We start from the raw sequence: 21520 nt of genomic DNA, 5'->3' as shown, positions 1-21520 counted from the left end.
TGCCCCCGTCCAAACGCCAGGGGCGGATTGACCCCATGATTGTTTGGCCCACTCAATCCACTGCCCACCTATAGGAAAAAGTTAAAAACAATAGGATAATGCCAAAAAATTCCAAAACAACCAAAAATCTGCAACAAATCGGAAAACAAGAAAAAGAAATTCAAAACAACATATCTGAGCAAACTCTACAAAGAACCACAACTGCAAAAATGGCGGTGAGTCTTTTTGCAAATCCACGACCATTCGATTTCGTGCTTCAAGAAGGATGAGAAAAAAAAGTGGAGGAAGAGCCGAGGAGGAGGAGGAGGAGGAGGAGGAGGAGGAGAGAGAGAGAGAGAGAGAGAGAGAGAGAGAGAGAGAGAGAGAAGGGGGAGGAAGAGTCAAAGAGATTGAGAGAGGAAAGAGAGAGAGGGGAAAGAAAGAGATGGGGGAGGAAGAGGATTAGGTTTTAAGTTAAACCTAACCCTAAACGACATTGTTTTTAAGTTGTTTCATCAAAGAAAATTATTTTTTTAACATGTGTGTGTGTGCGCGCGCGCGTGTGTATGGGCTTGGGCTGAGCGAATTGAGTAAACCCCGAGCGGGCTTGGATACAACCCGAACCCCGCTCTTGGCTCCAAACTTTGTGTGGGCATCCGTTTGCACATCCCCCATTTGCGAATGAGGGCCCCCGCCCTGGCCAGGTGGATGTCGGACGGGGTGGGGCAGGTGTCACCCAACCCTAATAATACTAGTGAAAACAACTAAAACACTATTAAAGAAAGCAAAAATTAAAACGACTAAAAGATTTGTTCAAGAAAAAATCCAAGACAATTCAAATGAAATCAACGATTTGGTAGAAAAGACAAGTTACAGGAACATCTCATGTAATAGACAAAATCCAGTTTGTCTTGGACAAAATCGCAAAAATTATAACAGAATGACCAGTTTGATAAAGGGAAAATTGCAATATAATTGTCAAATTTGGCTAGAGTTTTATAATTAAGGTTGTATAAATTCGAATAACTTATTATGATAATCATGACTTAAATATTTAAAAAGATAATAGAAATTTGAAAATCAAGTGATCCCTAACAAGACACATTTAAATCGTTATGATTATAATCATTGATATGCTTGTGTCTATGCAAACTATACAAAGATATTTGTGAAAACCTAATGCAGAAGATCAATGACAATGGATATAGGTTGTGCCTTTCATGTCATCTAAAGATTTCTTATGTGTTCAGCATCAAACGCCTCAATTCATGCTTTGTCGATGCTAGCACGAACTCGAGGGCGAGTTCTTTCCAATCCCGGGAGACAGATGCAAGAAAATTTAGGTTTGATGATGTTGAGTTGGTAGATTCCACATTGATAGCTCTAGACTATCTCGAGAAAGCAAATCAGCACAAATATGGCAGGAAAATGTGAAGATTGGGCGAATTGGGACAATATTGCCCATATGTTAATATTTTGGCCATAACTTTGGTCAAAGGTATCAGAATCGAGCATATGACCCCAATTCGAAAAGCCTTTTTTGGCGCACATGTCATGGTCACCACGCCCTTTCACCATTGAAATTAACTGTTTTCCCTCCTAACCATCATTTTAAGTTATCTTTTTCTTTTTATAGTAGTATTTTGCTGTCATTTTTAGAGATGATTTTTATTCCGATTTGGACCAAATTTTTGGCGAAATACTTACTTTATTTTGTATTTTATATTTATGTAATAATTTGAATTCAAGATCTCGAATATTTTCCTTAGTTATTTAAGCCCGACATGCGGGTTTCAGAACCAGTTTTCGATTTTTATGAATAAACTCTATTCTCATAATTTTCTCTATGTGTTGCATCTTTTGTCAGTTTAAGTCCTTAATTTTTGTTAATTAACTAGCTGTAAGCCCGGCATCAAAACCCGAAGTTACTTTATCAAAAGTTTTAGATGAAGCTGTAGACAATATATAGATAATCTATATTATCAAAATTAAATAGCTATTAACAAACTCAAACTCATTTAAAGAATAAATGTGCTATTTGTTAACATTGATTGTAACTAAGTGATAAGCTCGATGGAACTCAATTCATATTTAAATAAAAACTAAATGAGCAAAGTTTGTCCACCCACCGCTCATATTTGAGTTCAAGCATGTTTATACACCTCAACGTATGCTTGTGGAGTTTTCTTTTCTTTCCTATTTTTTTGTTCTCTTTCATTTGTGTTTTGGTTACTTACAACATCCTATATCTCGCCTTATTTTAGATCAAGATCAATATTAGAGTTTATGTTTGAACTTTAAGACCCAAGATAGGAGAGAGTACCTAAACATAAAAGGGGATTCTAAAATATTTATTTAGCAAAATACTCCATTTATTAAGCATTAACAATTCATATTAATATCTAAAACTTCACACAAACAATAATAAATATTGTAAGACCCATTTTATGTATCTATATGGATCTAAACTTGTCTAAATTTTAAAGCTCATACAATAATTCTAAAGAATCCTAATCTTTTATTTTGAGAGACTTTTTGGGTTTTCTTTCGATTGTTTTTGTGTCATTACAATAATTCAATGCTAAAATATCTTGGGCATTAAAAAAACCCTAGCACACCTCTCGCTCTCTCCCTTTTCTCTCTAGAATAGCCCCCCTAAAAAACCCAGACCAGAGGAAGGGGGTTGGAGCTTTGGCTCCTCCCTCCCTCATCCCTCATCCCTCCTTCCTCTTCTCTCTAGTTTCTTCTTTTATTTTTTCTAATTTTATGTGTTTTTCTTTCAAAGTAGGGTGAAATGTTGATTTGTTATTCTCTGGAGCCCTGCAACCACCACACTACCCACTGCACGATTCCCAAGGCGTCGATCCTTCATACGGGCAAAAAATCTCGTTGAACGGAGCAAAGCGTGAGCCACACGCACAATCCAAAGTGCGCACGTGACATCCACGCACTATCGCAAGGGGAGCTCTACCGTCGCCACCCGCGGCATTTTTGGGACCAGAGTCATTGGTTTCTTAAGACTCGACTGTCCGCTGTTTTCCCATGTATCATTTACGTTTTCGGTTATTTCCTTTATTTTAGATTAATAATAAAAAAGAAATAGTCTCTCGGATATTTTGTCTATAGAGTGAAAGTCATTTCCTCCTCTGGAGGGTGAGGTTTGAAATTTCTGCTTTAAGCAGAGTGTGGTCTCTCAGATGGTTTGTTTATAGAGAATTCTAGAAGTTAAGATCATGTCAGTCACAAAAGAATTTGTGTATTAGTCGAGCCCCAATAGTGAGAAGTTGGCTTTAATCTGGATTTTTTTACTGTATGTATCAGTCACAACTGTAATTTCGCTTTCATGAATGAATGAAGCCCATTTCCCATAAAAAGAAATGCTAAAATATCTTACGAGTATAATAGATGCATAAATTTTAGGATTTAAGTTGGATGCATGAAACTGATTTTTTAATTGAGAAAATGCAACAAACAAAAAGGTCAGATAGACTTAAAAGTTCAAATGAGAAGACGCTATATGTAAAATGTCTAGAGATACTATACATGTCGCCCAAAACGTTATTACTTTAAGCTAATATATCCGCAAGCAAAAGATGGTAAATACCTCATCCCCAAATTATATATCTTGCACAATTGTAAAAGGGTTGCACCCAAAAATACCGCTATCATTTACCAAACAAGTGTCTACAAGGGATAGATCACGTGGATGATCAAAATGTTATTGAGAAAGAAAAAAGCAAAAACATTTTAAATTCATGAAAAGAAAATGGCATTTCTCCTTCTTGTATATTTCTGCTTACGATCAGCTAGCTCATTCATGTTTTGGCACTCGCAAGGATACAGTACTCGGCTATAGAATGAAAGAGTAATATTATATACAGTCGTGAAATGCGTAAATATCGTACAGTCACTTTGAAAAAGAATGGGATCTACTATTAAAAAATTAATTTCTTTTCATATAAGTCTTATATTTATTCACTTTTTTTTTAAAATGACTGCACAGCGCTTGCACACTCCCGACTGCAAGTATTATTTCTCATAATGAAATTTAGCCACAGCTTTAATTTGCTAGCTAATTAAGAATATTGGTATTCCAAGTTTTTTTTTTATATAATTTATTTTAGATAATATTGAAGGGTAGAAAGCTCTGATCTTGCAGTCTTTTGACATTTTCTTTTAGGTTTCTATTGATGTAGCATTATTTTTCTCAAGAAAAGCTATGGCGCTTAACTTTAGCACTGATCTATATATTACTATATAGATTACTAGTTTATGTAATCTTCTCGCTTTTGCTTTGGCACATGGGTTGGCTTACAGGATCCAGAAAATATTAAAAGGGGCATGCATGCACATGATCATGTGCTTAAATGATTCAAAAAAGTTGGATTCCAAAAAAAAATGATGGAATCCAATATCAAATGATGGTAATAAAAGCGAGTAGTTGATATAACATTTCGAAGTCAAATCCATTTGCTTAATCTTTTTTGGGTTGAGGCGATGTCTCAGCACAAACATCAAGGGCGGATACTGTGACAAGAAGCTAGCTATGGGGTGCACTTTTGTAAGTTGCATTGAGAAATCACAAATAAATAAATAAAAGACAAACTCCGATCCTCATGATCTTCGTGATAAGCATTGTTTTAAATTCCGTATTGAATCAGTTTGTACGGTCGGTATATGTCGTATCAATTATTGGTCCAATATAAATATTATATATATTTTATATCGACTTAAATACTGATCGTATTAACTTATATTTCGATTAGTATTAATTGATATTTTGGTATTTAATTTTTTTTTTATTTTTTAAACTATAAATTTATTTTTTTACATTATTTATAATTTATATATAATTTATTCATATATAGATTATTATTTTAAAATATAATTTATATATATATAATTTATTCATATATCAATTATTTCGAAATGATATTGTTACAAAATATTTTATTTCAATACCTTAACCGGTATGATACGTACGATATTCAAAACTTTGATAATAAGTACTAGACTAGGGGTACGTCGACTCGATCAGAAAATGATCAGTAATTAGGTAAGTAAAGGAAATTTGACATATCTTAATTTTGTTCATGAGAATCAGAAACATGAGAATCTGCAGTACGTACCGATGCGTAGGGCATGAAGGGATCCCGACAGTGAATGAATTAATATTAGTGTTCATATTTGAAAGATCTAGAGCCCATAAATTAACTAATGGAGCGGCATCATCATGTGCAGCATATAGTGACACAAAAACAGAATGACACAATTAGAAGCCCACTTGCCAGGAGGAAAGATGGGAAAGCAAGACTAGGGAAGCTTCTCCCTCTTTTCCGATAGGTAAAGTACACGTATGGATTGATATTTAGGAGAAATGATATTTATATTTATAGAGTGTAAAAATATCTTACATTTTTTAAAAAGAAAAATAAATTAATATGGGACCAACTTGAAAATAGGAGAAAAAGGAAAGTAGCTAGGATTGGTAGGTATGACGTTTCATATATAACAAGCTAGCTAAGTATTAAAACTTGAGAGTGGTGTTAGGTAAGATGACAAATGACGATTCAAACGGAGACTCTTCTTATATTGGTCGGAGTATATATGGACAAGGCCTATTAATTGGACCGACAAAACGTTACGCATGCACTTAATCCATGCATATGGTCTTGTATATATATATATATATATACTCTCTATCATGATACTCATGTAAAGAAAAGAATTAACAAGCATTTCATTAATTAAACCGATGGAAAATACATGATGGGAAAAGTGTACGTACGTCGAAACTTTCAATTACAAACACCGCATTACAATTTGTACATGAACGTATACAAGAATAAAAATCTACAAAATAAGATTTGAAACGAATAATTTGATCTTCACCCATTCTTATAATTCTTAAAGAACTCAAGGGAGAGAGTCGCTTTGAATTTTGTTTTTTTTTTATTATTTTTATTATAGCCTACCTAACTTGTGAATTATGGCGCCATGCACACATTGGTGATCATGCAGTACCTTGGCAAGTTCATGATCGTCGTTGCATTTCTTGGTCCTGGACAAACCGGCAGTGAAACTCACTTCATCTATCTATCTTGTAATACTCGATTAGGGAAAGCAGTAACATAGATGGATGAATAGCCTTCAAGTGACCCAGTGTTGGTGTCTGAAAATACTTGTTTGCAGTTTTCCTGACGTGTGGGATCATCCCCACGCACGCTGGGGTGGTGTGATAAGGTGGGTCAAATTATATGGAGAATTGAGCTGGATGTTGGATCCATCGATGTCATGCCTGCCGCCATCAAATTACTTACAGAGGCACGGTAGCACATGACACCCACTCAATCTAGACAGCACCTCGGATCGATCGTTTTGTGGCTATTCTTTGTAGAACCGAGATATCAATGGTTGGGGAGTTGTAATTCAAGCTAAGGAGAAAATCCAAAAAAAAAAGGGAATATGGGTGTTTGTGTGGTAAGCTTTTGGGGAGAGAGAGAGAGAGAGAGAGAGAGAGATGATGATGATTCCCGTACATGCAGCACTCAGTTTTCTGTAGTAGTTAACTGCATAAATGCGTCCATGCCTCCAACAACAGAGCAATGGTGCGGCTTTAGTTATTACTATTGAACATAATAGAGCTTGGAAAACATCAATTTCAAGTCATGGATCAGTATGATATAAACTGATCTCAAATTCTCGTCACGTACTACTTAAGGAGGAAAGAATCAAAGAGGGCATGGGGGATTCAAGAAGCAAAAGCAAAGAAAGAAAAAGGAAAAAAAAAAGGGCAATTAAGAACTAATAAAGGACCCCTTCTTCCTCCTAATTCCTTTTAACTTATTAAAGAAAGACCCACATCTTTAAACGCGTGATTATACAACAAATGGCTTAACATGATATTATACATTCTAAAGTACTTGATCAGAGAGTCTGATAAAGGCTGGAAAGAAAAAATGGTTGATAAAGAAAAAAAAGATGAGAGAGATCAATTAGAAAAAAATGTATGTGCATGCATACGTATCATGTACATATATAGACATTCTTGTATGTTTATACTTTGATGGGGATGTGATCTTGGGTGATCCTTTTGGCTCATCCTTATTCATAATATTCGCACTTAAAATATATGCCATCTAAATTTATCCTCTCGGTACTTTATTTTTATTTAATAATTAAGAAAATGATTATTAGTATTTTTATTTTTTTATTTTTAAAAATATATATAATTTACACTAAGACACAGTACACTTAACCATCAAAACTGGGCGTCATAATAGCAACATCCTTCAACAAAATATACTTGATCATATATATAAGATCGTGATTAGAAGATACATTAGTGGTTTTTCAAACTTTATTACTTGTCAGGAAAGATGGATGTTGGACCCACCGGTTCGCCAGTTGATGGAGAACACCTCAGCCATATCCAAACTTAATCATTAATCATGTCATGCATTAGATACAGCTAGCCCTAAATAAATTTTAAAATAAGCTAAAAGTAAAACAGATACTATATATATATTATACATAGGGAAACTGTACGAAAAGAATGACATGTATTATTATCTGAAATAGAGAATATTGACCCTATTTTATTAGGAATAATTAATAGACTATGATTAGGACTCCTATTTTATTTCCATTGAATTTCAGGAACAAATTTAGCATATTTATGAGTAAATATTATATATTAGCGTTGATATATATATATATTGTAATTTGAGTGGAGAAAATGACTAATAGTTTTATATATATATATATATAGTAATTAATTAGTATATCAAGATAATTCTGGACACCAAGAATCATAATAAATTCTTAATCTTTCTCTAAAATTTAATAACTTTTATAAGTAACTAAAAAGCCATGAGTTGAGAAATAAAAGAATGCGTGAGAAAAATTACAAATCACTTAACTTTAAATAAAAATTAGTAATTTAGTTAAATATATTAATGTTTATTTAATCAAATTAGAGAAGATGGAGATATATATATATATATATATATATATATATATATTGGCTTATACGTACGTAAGATTGCTTTAAGTACCCCAGCTTAGATCATCTTCTTTTTGCCCTAAATTCTAATTAATTATCTGCATATATAAGTTGTCCTCATTTCAATTTTCAATCAATTTAATGCAGTCGACCATTACTGACTATTTGACCTTTTCTCTGTCCCATTCGAAGGTAATCCCCGAATTATTAGGATTCCAAATTAATTCTTTAGCGACTTCTTTTGGATTATACTCTTGAACTTGAAATTCTCTTCTTCTTTTTTAATCAGATGTACAATGAAGTCGGCAAAAAGTTGCATGCAGCAGGTGAAGGAGTTATCATAAAATTTATGGGAATTATAGGGTAGTCAAGCTTGTGAAATCATGCATGATTGGTTTTATTATAAAATTGGTGGATTCTTTTAAATAAAGTCATGTACAAGACTTGTACACTTTTTGCATACTTTAAGACGGTGTATAATATTACTCTTATGATCTAAACAGCCACGTGCTGTTGAACTGCGCGGTTTCCATTTTGTCCAACGTTTATATATTAACCGAATTATTCAAAAGAATATTCATTACAAGAAAAATGAATTTTTGTGACCAATTTATTACAATTAAAAGATTTTTTACAATCAATTTTAGTTGTAAATAGTTATTTCGCTAGAATTAACTGGTCACAAATAAGCAGTTTTCTTATAGTGATATTATTTTTTGTCGACTATGAGATTATCTTAAAGAGACCAACTCCAAGCAGGGAAACGCATGTCCAGTTCTTAATTAAAAAGCAATGGAAGTACTCAAAATTATACAAATTGGCCGTTTGCACATTGAATAGACAATATTGCCACCCACCCCTTTGCCTTATTGAACCTAACATTGGTGGTTTGCTTGAATCGATATTGCAAGACTTTCAATATTGTGGTCCATTGCAATGGAAATGATGAGCACAATTTTCTAATAATATGAATTAGGTCTTGAGTTTGTTATAATTGTAAAGGAATGTCAAGTACTAGATGATTGGGGAATTAATTAGATCCAGCCATGCATGCTAGCTACAAATCCCAAAACCAAATGTCCCACATAAACATGAGTCGCCCCAAGCTAGAATTAGGTTGTACAGCTTGCTGCAATTGTCAATGGCAAAACAATGATGTCTAAATAATATGATTTGCTTGATTTGAGGCTTTCTTTTCACTGCTAGTAGTGGTAGTAATCATATCACACAAAGATGAGCCTAACCTTTTAAGCTCCCCCACCTCTTAAACAATGAAATTAAAGGAAAGGAAAAGGGTTAGACAACTTTAAAGGTCGAGATTAATCACATATCTTCCAAGCTGGTATCAAGATTCATTACTCAACCTTAGTCCCTTTGGTGGGACCTTGCTGCTTCTTTTTCTTTATCTCTCTCTCTTATCTATGGGGCCTCTCTCATCCAAATTTAAAAGGAGATTAGTTGGCCTCACTCTGAAGATACTTTCTTTTACTTATTCCAGCTTACTTTGCTTCAGTTGCATATTCACAAAAGCAATCGCTTCCTAGTTATTCCCAACTACTATCCCACCAACATGAGGGGAATGGATCTTTTCTGTGCATCTCCAGCATCCACAGCTATATGCTCTAGCATGGAACACCGTTATTCCATGGTTCGCCGTGGCCCGGCCAGACCCGACGTTGATCAGCGCCACAATCCACATCTCCATGGTCGAAGAAAAACCCAATTCCATTCTCACGTCCCCTGCACTTCAATATCTCAGTTGCCCATAAATCCTAAGCCTTATTATGAAAAGCAAAGGAGGAGTTCCGCCAAGCAAAGTGATTTGCGCAGAAAAAGCTCCGCTGACATAAATGATCCTAACAGGGCCCCAGGACGTTCCTCTAGATATCTCTTGAGTAACACACCCTTAATCGACTGGTTATCTGAGTCCGAACCCATCTCTGCACTGGTTCCAGTTGAAACGGCAAAGCCTAGCCGCCTGAGTTCAAATGACTCTCCTGCCTTGAAATCCTCTTCCTCATCTCGCTCCCACGAACAGGTTCCTTTTATTAATCCCTCTTTTTCTTTAATACTTCTAGAAAACAATCTGGAACTTAGTCTTATGGTTTGTGAAAAATACGTGTTCCTATACAGTTTTTACTCGAACATATCTACTTAGAGTCTTCATGATATATATGTACATACGCAGTACTCTATTAGTTTACTACTGATACTGGAATTTGCAGGTCGTGGTTTTGAGGGTGTCACTGCACTGTAAGGGCTGCGAAGAAAAAGTGAGAAAACATATTTCTAAAATGGAAGGTTAGTGATAGTACTAGACATATAGTCTTTGTCTCTTTAAATAGCTTAATTAATTATTGCCATGTACTAACAATTAATTGCTGTAATACTTCTTTTATATGTTGTTTAGACCCTGGCCTTGGGTTGCTAGCTAGTAAACTAACATTAATTTGCAGTGCTGCCATTTTTAAAGTGATTTTTTTGGCTAAGTAACTTTGTGCAGGAGTGAGATCCTATAGTATTGATTTGGAGACAAAGAAAGTTACTGTGATTGGGGACGTGACCCCTTTAGGTGTACTTGCCAGTGTGTCCAAGGTGAAAAACGCACAGCTTTGGCCGTCTCCTATATCATCATCCACGTCCCCATTGCCATCTTCCCGATGGTCAGCATGAATAATTACAAATAAACTAGAGTTTCCATTTAATCTTGATGTAAGAGTTGGGAATTCCAGATGGGTGTGTGATTCCAGAGATGTAAAATCAACTTATCATGCTTTTATATGTGATGTAAATGTAAGCTTTCTCTTCTATATATGGGATTGAAATAAGTAAAAGCAAGGGGGATTTAGTATATAATTAATATGGTACTCATGTTGTGCATTCTGATCATCATTTCTTGGAACAAACAATATTGGTATCTTTCTAAGTATTCCATTCTACTTTATTTGAATTCAAAAGCATACTTGGCGTTGGCAACTCTGAAAATGTCTCATAGTTTACTGTTTCCCATATAATGCCCGACCTGTTTGTGGGGGGGCATTCTGTAGCCATCCACTACTGCATGCATCAAAGCGTATGGTGATTAATGTGTAGAAAAAACAACCTCGACTCGATCGCTAAACCCCCAGGTCGATGTATCTCTTTCCGTTCAACTTTTGGTGATCATCAACCACCATATGCATTTGAATTTGATTAGTGTCATGCCTTCATGTCCTTAATTAGATTAAAGTTTCTTCATTATCTAATTTGGAATTATTTTTCTGAATTTGAATGGCTCGATCGCTTGGAAATTATTAATTATGACTTCCTTATTAATCCCTTTTCTTTGTTAACTTCATTTTTTTATGAATGTCACTAATAGGGGAGAAACTTTACACTACTAGTCATCAGGCTTTAGGACTATGATATGTTACAAATTAGATCATTGTGGAGAGAAAATTACTAAGAATAGTACTTCAATAATTACTTGAGCGTTAGAACAAGAGATCTGTACATGATGTTAATCGAAATTAACGACCAGACAGATCGAATATATATACCATGGTCTCCAAGCATGAACAGATAGCCTGCGCCCACAAGTGACTAGATCAATCATGTTATAAACAAAAAGATGACAAGCATCATTTCAAGAGAGCGTGTCGAGATAATATTTATGAGAATGCATGCGGGTGCAATGGTGGGCAATCGAGGACGAGCGAGGTTATTGCTTGGGAGACAGACATGCGGCATGCACTTTTACTATACTTTTCTTCTCTGATCTGTCTTCTGGATTCTGCTAGATCGCTTTGGTGGGTGGTTCTTCTGTTGGATGGTGGTCAGAACTTGGATTCTTGTGCTTTTTCCCTTAAAACTTTAGCATGAATTACCTCTTTTCTTCTTCTTCTTCTTCATGGTTTGGACAAATACATATGATTTTGTTTCACAATTTTTCATGGCTTTATAAGTACTTTTGGGAACTATGGATATGTATGTAGTCACAAGGGAGAGAGGAAGGGAGGGCGTACCTAGACAATAGTCATCATTTCATGATATCCTTGAGCATAATATTTAATAAATTTCCAAGTATTATACCCTAATTAATCTGGGCGACCTGTGCCAGAATAATATTGTTGGCAATCCTTTGCAGCTTTATGCATCAATGTCCCATCCTCGTAATGGACCAAATGATGAAAGCATGGTAAACTTTTAGCCACAAGTCCATTTCAAATTTTCTAGTGGTGGGGCTGCTTCATGATCAGAGCTTTATGTTTCTTCCTCTGTTCTTGCTTTTAAAACTTCCTGATCTCTCAACAAATTGACGATCGAGACAAAAGTACTGATTTTGGATTATCATGATGTGTATGTAGTCCGTACTGTAGAAGCAAGAAAATTTTCATTTCTCTATCTTGATCCAACATAATTTGTGCCTTCTCTCTAAATTTGGTTCCTTTATTTCTTTGACTTAAAAACTTGGACGGCTGGAGAAGAAAATGACAGGAAATAAAGAAAAAAATGGAGAAAGGACCACCCAGCATTAAGAAATTATTATATGATTTTGATAGAAATGTTTGGTGATCTGGGTAGTTACACCATCCATGGACAGAGAGCGCATGCAGTACTCTCTCTTTCCTATCTAATTATTTGTGTTTCATTTGAAGTTCTATTTTTGTTCATCATTTTCTGATCATGTAACATTAAATACAGTAATCATTTAACAATATTGGTTGAATGATAAAAAGAAAAATAAATAAATATGGAATAAAAAAAAAAGACAAAGGGCTTTTAAAAAGAAGTAATGAGGACAAGCTAGCTTAAGATGATCAGCTGGCTGGTTGTATTCTATGATGCAACCAAACAGAGAAGAGGAAAAGGTGAACATGAAACTGATAAAGTTGGGAAAGATACCACAGCGTAAATTGTTTGATAATATCCATAAGTTATCCGAAACAACTTTGTCGCCTTTTATCTTCTTTTTGAGACAAGTTATAATTTATGTCTCTTGGAGTTGTTGAAATTTTGGATTGCTTTTGGTAAATATATATATATTGAATATCGCCTTTGAACATTCAATGGGAGCTCAGGAAATATAGTTCAGCATACCTCAGTACTGTGATGACTTTTGTGGTACCATTTTGGAAGTTTTTCCTCTAAGCTAAACTGTATTTTCCCCTTTCAATATATCGACATTAATGGAGGTCTTTTCTTTCTCATTCACTCAAATTTCACAGATATAGTATAAAGGCTTATAACTTCATGATCTTAGTGACAAGTGAATCATCGAATGCAGAATCATCCTGAATCCTTGATGATTCTTCACTTGTTATTAATGGTGAGATGAAGTTACAAGCCTCTATACGATAAAATCGTTTTTCTGAGGTACGAATTCCTTGAAAATACTGTTAAAATACAATATTACAAGAGGAATCAGCTACCCCACGTCTCCAACTTGTATGCTGCTCATGACAAATTCAACCAAAAACAACAATTTATATATATATATATAATGTGTACACATATCTTCAACATACATAAGTCCACTCTCATCTGCTCCACTTTTCTTCAGCTAACCCTTCTAACCACATAAGAAAAGCTGGTAAACCATTCCCCTTCCAATTCCATTACAAGAATCTTGATTCTATTTGTACAATCAACAATTCCCTCAAGTTGGCAAAGCTGAAATGGCCAAGAGGCCGCTATCACTTGTTCTCAAGGCCGCATTCCACCTCTTACTTGCAGCCATCACCACATGTCATGCCAATACAACCACAATCCTTGCTGAGGGGGACACTCTTGCACCAATCCCCACAACTGAAGAGTCGAATTATGTCCAGTCACCAGGTGCCAATGTGTCACCGGTGGCGGGTCCCACTGCCACAACACCGGCCACCATTTCAAGTGCCAGGGTGGAACAACTTCCATTCTCATTTTTCATGCATGACATCTTTGGTGGATCAGCTCCCACAAGCAGAGTTGTGGCAGGGAAAATTGCTGCTGCTACTCAAATCAACACCCCCCCTTTCTCAAAGACCAATAATTATGGTGGGGTTTTCCCCATGAATGGTGGTATACCTCTTTTCTGCCATTTCTGGCTAGCCTAAACGGTGCATACAGTTTATTTATCAATGGAGGCTTACTTCCATTTGTCACTGCAGGCCAGTTCCTGCCAGGAGCCCCAATGCAAAAGCTTTTATTTGGGACAATCACCGTTCTTGACGATGAGCTTACTAAAGGGCATGAATTGGGCTACTCTGTAATTGGGAAGGCACAGGGATTTCACTTGGCTACCTCACTGGATGGAAGCAGCCACACCATGGCCTTTGCAGCAGTGTTTCACAACGAAGATCATCACTATTATGATACAATTAGTTTCTTTGGGGTCCACCGCACGGCTGCTGCACGTGACTCTCAGCTGGCTATAGTTGGAGGAACTGGGAAATATACGAATGCTATAGGATATGCAACCATCCAGACTCTTCATCTATCCGATCAGCATATCACTGATGGTGTGGACACGATTCTTCAGTTTAATGTCTACCTTACGCAATAGCTTCTTTTTTTTTCTTTCTTTTTTCATTTTCCCCCACTAAATTGTTGCAGAGAAGGTTATATATGTGTGTTTGAAGTTGCATCAGATGCGAAGAAATTTAAAGAAAGAGATGGTCTGTAGATAAAACAAATAAATTGTAACATAAAATAAAGAAAATATTGAGGAAGGGAGAGAAGGAAGAACGCAAAAGAGGCCTATGTCCACTATTTAGAATTTTAGAGAGAAGTATTACATCACGTAGCTTCATATTTCAAATGATACGTTAAATCTACTTTCTAATAAAAGTAGTTTTATAATTTAAAGTATCACATCAAGTCATATTATTTTGTAGATGTACTTTTATAAAATATCTTTGTGACTAAAGCATTTCTCTTTAGAGAGCTCAATGGATTGTTAAGAAAGAAAAATCTCATAAATACATCTTAATTTATTGTATTTAGTCAATTAAGTTTATGTATTAAACTAAAAATTAAAAAAAAAAAAGTTATATGGAAATAGGCTACATCACATTAGTACAAATATCGTAAGATGATAACTTTAGTAGGTGAAGCATCACTAAAGTATTTTCGTATCTAAACAGGAAAACACGAAGTTAGCTCTTAGAAGCCATTTAAATAAGAACAACATGCATGATGATTCCTTGTGTATCTAAAGCCTGGAGGACCTCATCGATTATTAAGCCCAAGCATCAATTACCCTGGTGACAAGTCACAGAGCCTTCCCACCACAAATCCTAGAACAACTACTAAATGTCACACATTTTTTAGCAGTAACCAGTTCAGTTAGCCCACAGGAACTTCTATCTCCACTACAAGCATCCCTGATTAAGGCTTCCCAATCCTCCAAATCAAAATGAATCTTTATCTTCTCCATCTCCTCCAAAACAAAGGAGGCATTATCTATCTTCCCAAAACTCAACAGTCCCACTAACAAACATTTAAATGTTTCTGAACGTGGATAATGCATGCCTACATGTCAATATCGCATTCAATACCTTCAAACCTCCTTCAAAATCCCCAACCCTGCAATATCCATCAGCCATCATCCGGTATGTACCATCATTCAGCTTACAACCTCCAAGCCGCATTTCAATCCAAACTTTATAAGCCTCAGTCACTGACTCACTCTACCTTCCTTGCACATGATGTAATTTAACAATATATTATACGTCACAACATGGGCCTAAACCCCCTTTTCTTTATCTCGTGAAGTAGAGATTTTGCCTTCTCAATCTTCCCTCTCTTTCCAAGGTCACTCATCAAAACACACCATAATTCACCAGCTGCAGCTTGCACCCTCGATACTCCATATCAAACGTCATCTTTTTTTTCTTCTGTATACTCTCCGACAGAGCACAAACCTTCCATCAACAACGGATGTCACCACTTGGATGTTTTCCTTTCTGCATCATATCCTCAAGCAAACTCAATGCTTCATCCAAACTACCCTTTTTAGACAAAAACATGACAAGACTATTACATGTAGGGGTGGCAATATATGATATGACTTGTGAACTCAATACGAACACGGTACGAAATTGGTGTATTTGAGTTTGATATATATAGGTTCAGGTCAAAACGAGTTGACTCATTAAAACACGACTAATAAATGGGTCAACCCGCAATAACGTGTTCAAATTTTATTTCAAAATTTTAATTTTATTGTTGTTAGATTGTAATATTAGTATTTCGCAATATGCTTATATATGTTTTTGTTGGTGTGATTATAATTCTGAACCTATGCTTATATTTGTTATTATTGGGTTTGTAATATTGGTTTTTTTTATAGATTAAAATCTGAAAAATATTGATATTTTTTGTTAGTATGCAGTCTTTTTTTTTTTAGATATTGTGATTACTAATATATATAAATTTTAGCTTTTATGTGAAATTATGTTAATCAGGTCAGGGTTATGTGGATTAGTTCAACTCATTTACAAAATGGTTAAAATGGGTTGTGTTATGCTGACCCATTTCTAATTAGTTATTAACGGGTCAAAACATGTGACACTTCACGACCTGTTATTTAAATGGGTTATGTTAGAGTTTGAAAGTCTGACATGTTTAGCTTAACGGGTCGGATTTGGGTAACACTTCACAACAGGAACACGATATGTAAACAAGAATTGCCACCTCTAATTATATGTCATGAGTCATGACACTCGCTTGCACATTTCTTTCAAACACTTCATCAAACACATCGCAAGCTTGTTTCCACTCACCCTTCCCTAACTAGCCTTTTATCATTGTTAGGAACAATAAGAAAAAAAGTAAAGCCAAAACGGAACCAATCACACATGACACACAAGATTCACATGGCTCAACAATATATCTACATCAAGGAGCTACATACAATTTTATTTTAGAAGATAGTCGGATACACAGTGCGGTAGTAAAGCGACCGTACGGAAATCAAAGAAGTTGAAGTTTTGCATATAGTTTGACTTCTTGTGCTCTTGTAATCTAATGTGTACCCAAATGTACCCCAAATTGTAAACTCATCCAAACAATCAGGCTAAGGATTCAAGGACAAACTTGACTTTGTGTCATCTACATTTTGAAGTTCATAACTTCGACACAAGGCATTCAAAATGATTCATCTTCTTCCAATAATGCCAAACCTACTAATCATGGGCAACCCATATGGCAAATAGTTTTTGGGGCCTCTTCAGGAAAGCAACATAATGCTTCAACTAGCCGAAATTCTTATTTCTTGGGACAAGATCTGATGTTTTCATCTCATCTACTTTGGCAACTTCAATGAAATCATATATACTCAATCCGCATGCAATTCAAATAGAAACTTTTTGTCACAATCCACGAACGAAGTACATGGCCATGGACCATGGGCTTGAGCCAGTTTAATTTCATTAACAATTTCCTTTATTTTGATTCAGCATGTTATTTGGACTTTAAGATAGCTAGTGGGCCTGGGCCTTTAATTTTATTTTCTTTGTATGCTTTAAGTTTTGTTAGCTTAGGCCTATGTAGGGGGCATCTTGTCTATGTACAAGTCAAGGGCTCTAGTATTCATCATCAAGAAACTTAAATGAAAATCCTATTTTATTTTCTCTTATCATCTTCTTCCTCTTTTCTCTAGAGGTGCTCTCCTCGAAGTGAGCAATTTAAGTGTATTTTATTTTGAGTAATTTGAGGTGTGTTACAAATTGGTATCAGAGAGACACTAATCCTTATGCTTAAAAAAATGCAAGAAATTCTGCATCGGTTCAGAAGATTACGAAACTTGTTCTTCAAACTCAGCAAGGCTATCAAGTTCTCGAGCAGCATTTGAATGAAATGCACAAAGTATTCCGGCAGCATGTAAACAAATTTGCAAGCAACTTTAATGAAAGCTTCAACCACTTGGAGAATCAAATCTGTCAAATACAGAAGGAACTTGCAATACAGGAAGATGAAGTACATGCAACGTCGGAGGAAGAAAGAGAGAAAGAAGACAAAGAACGAGCAACGACAAATTTCTTGTCCAATTTCATCTTCAACCAAAGCTACCTCTCTCAGATCCCGATTTCATCTTCGACCACTGCTCACATTCGCATTGAGCAAATTGTTAGAGAAGATAATATGATGGCTGCTCAAGGACAAGTGAGCCATTCTGTGAGCTGATCATCATCCGCCTTCCAATTATCGAACCACAAAGGGACTGTCCTCTGGATGTGAAGGAAGTGATATCCAATGTGTGCTTTGCAGCACCAAGTTTTGCAAATCTACAAAGTTGTTGCAGGTTCAAATGCTATTTGCGACTAAGTATGGCAAGAAAGTTGTATTAGCTGCAACAAAGCTCATGCCAGATTGTGGTGTTAATCGCCAGTTAATAGAACTACTAACAATTGGTGCTCCTTCACCTAAAAAGAAACTAAAGCTTATGAAATAAATAGCTAAAGAGCATGAGTTAGATTGGGATCCAGTGGAGACGGACTCTTCTTTCTGGACCATCGAGGATGATATAATGCATCTAACACTGCAGAAGAGGGATAAATTTTTGGTAGGTATGACTTTTGCTCTCCAATTGCTTGATATATTGCCACTTAAGGGTGTTTTTGGGCCCTTTGATAGAGGAAAAGAAAGAAAACTTGTGGGAATGAATTGTAAGAGCCAACATAACGCCAATTCAATGGAAGCTGGAAAAAATCAGGATGATGTGGACAAAGCTTTCTACAAGGAGTTGGGTAAGGTCATTGAAGCATCAAATGTTATTGTAGAGGTTCTTGATACTCGTGATTCCCTAGGTACTCGATGTGTTGATATGAAGAAGTTGGTGATTAAATTTTTACCTCACAAGACTCTAGTTTTACTTCTGAATAAAATTGATCTTGTTCCTAGAGAAGCTGTTGAGAAGTGGCTCAAGTATGTTAGGGAAGAATTACCAGCAGTTGCATTTAAGTGCAGTACTCAACAGCAAAGATCAAGCTAAGGGTGGGAGTCGTCATTCAAGGCAACAAAACCAAGCAATCTTCTACAAATGAGGGATTGTATAGGGGCTGAAACTCTTATTAAATTGTTGAAGAATTACTCAAGAAACCATGAGATCAAGAAGTTAATTATGGTAGGTATTATTGGCCTACCCAATCTTGGTAAGAGTAGTCTCATTAATAGCTTGAAGAGGTGCTATGTCGCCAATGTTGGTGCTACTCCTGGATTTACAAGATCAATGCAAATGGTTCAGTTAGGCAAGGATGTCAAATTGCTTAACTGTCTTGGGGCTGTAATGCTTAGATCTTAAGCATCTTTCTGTAGTTTTTACTGATTGTGACATTGATATTTTTAATCAATCATGTGAGTCTCAATCATCTATAGAGTTTCATAAGAAGAATTTCCTTGCCATCAATTTGTTCATAGCAAAGGATCAATTGAAATATGATTAAGAGAAATGGAAACTTGCATATATGGTTGTGTGGCATCTAGCTGAAGGTCTTACTTCTAACTATGCTACTAAGATGAAAAATATTCACACAAGGACCAGTTGCATAATCCCAGAGATCCTCATCTGATTATTTGGAAGGAAGCATTTTCATAATTTCAACTGATAAGGGATTTCAATGGAGTGGAGATTTGACCACAGCATTGTCTCAATTTCAGAACAACATATTCCAATTTGCTTCTGATTATTATTCTTTTTCTTCCAATAAAAACTTCCCTTCCTCTTCCAGAAAATCTAAACTTAATGGTTTTGTTGAGCCTCTTGAAAACTTGCATTGGTTGGCAGCAATAGCCAAGATAGAGAAGACTCAAATTGTTGGAACTACAAATCTTCTTGGTGAACTTAGTATTCCACAAACTTTGGCCTATGAAAGTCTTGATAAACTTGGGCGAAGGTTTTGGATAGTGGTGAGGTGTCAGCAGTTACATTTTTTCCAAATGATTGAAAGATCGACATTTGTGAAAGAGTTGGGTGTTGGCTCTAGGTTGATTATATGGGCATACCATTTTGATTCCCAATAAATTTTAATTGCTTCTTTTCTACCTAACAAACCAACTTGGCAAGAAATGCAGGCTGTTAGAGTTGGATATTGGTCTGCTAATACAACACAATTGCATGCATAGATGGAGAAACTGGCAAGATTACAATATCTTAAAAACAAAGATCCCAATGATTAAGCTTTGTTATATACAACATTGAATAGACTTCAAGTGTTGGTTGGTCTTTTTATAATCAGCAGGGATGAGAAGGATAAGCTTTTGGTGGCTTTTCTTGCAAGGACTTTTCGGGAAGAAAAATATAAGGTAGTCGCTTTGAAGAAGGCTTATGTTTTGATGAAAAGAAATAAGCTAGAGCTGGCCATTGCTTACTTTCGGCTTGGAGGTGATACTTATTCAACTCTCAATGTTTGCTCAAAGAACCATGGGATGAACAACTTGCAATAGTAGTTTCTCAACTTGTTGAGGTGCGGGGTGGACTATTACATCATCATCTAATAACAAGTGTTTACTTCCATCAGCCATTGAGTGACACTTATCAGGCTTCCATGTGCAAGTTAATGGCTAGTGCTGCAACAGCTAAAAGAACTGCTGCTCTAGAGTAGGAATTGTTCTTGTGTGTAGGTGATGTTACGAATAGAATGATTGTTATCCATGTGGCCTTAATGGAGGCCACATGCCTTGTAACAACTATTTTTGGTGGGTGACCTACGAAACGAGACTACAAAAATGTACCTGTTGTTGTGTTCAGCAGACCACCCCTTTCTGTAGTGGGCCTAAAAAAATGATTTGCAAAAACATGGTGTGGCTGTTGAGATAAGGAAAATCTTCATTTTTTACCCTGATGGTAGGACAATTGTAGACAATGATACCGCACCTTGTGGACAAGGTGCTTTTATGAGGATGGTTTTTCACAGTCCACGAACGAAGTACATGGGCCATGGTCCAGTTTAATTTCATGAACAACTTACTTTATTTTGATTCAGCATGCTATTTGGACTATAAGATAGTCAGTGGGCCCGGGCCCTTAGTTTTATTTTCTTTGTATGCTTTTAATTTTGTTAGCCTGGACCCATGTAGGGGGCATCTTGTTTATAGCCAAAGGCTCTAGTGTTCATCATCAAGAAACTTAAATGAAAATCCGATTTTCTTTTCTCTTATCATTTTCTTCCTCTTGTCTTTGAAAGTGCTCCCCTCGAAGTGAGCAATTTTAGTGTATTTTATTTTTAGTAATTTGAGGTGTGTTACACTTTTCAAGGGCCATGTAGAAGTATTTGGAACTTAACCATTCTCAATATGGTTAAAACAAGAAAATGAAAGATTGCGGTATATGAGATATAAAAGAAGAATCTTTTCCAATTGGCTGAAGGAAAATTTTCAAATTTAGAGGTTTACCTATGGAAGCTGTCCAAAGTTCAGCCCTAACTTGATTTGGTTGTTCCAAGTGGAGGTTTGGGTAATGTCTTGCAGCTTCTACAACCTCATAAATCCTATTATTGAGTTCAACCCCACATTTAAACTCTCTCAATTTCCACAAGCATTATAATTTAAGACCACCTTCATCATCCAATAGCC

The 21520-nt window shown here is 35.8% G+C and overlaps 1 protein-coding gene and 2 pseudogenes across 1 annotated transcript; 2 read left to right on the top strand and 1 right to left on the bottom strand.

The window, feature by feature from the left end:
* The first annotated feature begins 9419 nt into the window (after positions 1 to 9419).
* Positions 9420 to 10886, top strand: LOC108990972 (protein SODIUM POTASSIUM ROOT DEFECTIVE 2-like). The gene is made up of 3 exons (XM_018965116.2): positions 9420 to 10022; positions 10210 to 10285; positions 10488 to 10886. The coding sequence occupies exons 1-3, from the start codon at positions 9555 to 9557 to the stop codon at positions 10655 to 10657; spliced, it is 714 nt and encodes a 237-aa protein (XP_018820661.2). The 5' UTR covers positions 9420 to 9554; the 3' UTR covers positions 10658 to 10886.
* Positions 10887 to 13641: 2755 nt separating this feature from the next.
* Positions 13642 to 14510, top strand: LOC108990979 (annotated as a pseudogene).
* A 708-nt stretch (positions 14511 to 15218) lies between these two features.
* Positions 15219 to 16756, bottom strand: LOC108990980 (annotated as a pseudogene).
* Positions 16757 to 21520: the final 4764 nt, after the last annotated feature.

The sequence above is a fragment of the Juglans regia genome, chromosome 14 (genome assembly GCF_001411555.2).
Source record: "Juglans regia cultivar Chandler chromosome 14, Walnut 2.0, whole genome shotgun sequence".
In the NCBI taxonomy this organism is placed as follows: Eukaryota; Viridiplantae; Streptophyta; class Magnoliopsida; order Fagales; family Juglandaceae; genus Juglans; species Juglans regia.
The sequence above is the reverse complement of the archived record's forward strand: the minus strand, read 5'-3'. Positions and strand labels throughout refer to the sequence as shown.

Coding starts and splice junctions, on each gene's coding strand:
- LOC108990972 (XM_018965116.2), top strand. CDS start 9,555: ATGAGGGGAATGGATCTTTTCTGTGCATCTCCAGCATCCACAGCTATA. Junction 10,023..10,209: donor CATCTCGCTCCCACGAACAG/GTTCCTTTTATT, acceptor TGGAATTTGCAG/GTCGTGGTTTTGAGGGTGTC. Junction 10,286..10,487: donor ACATATTTCTAAAATGGAAG/GTTAGTGATAGT, acceptor AACTTTGTGCAG/GAGTGAGATCCTATAGTATT.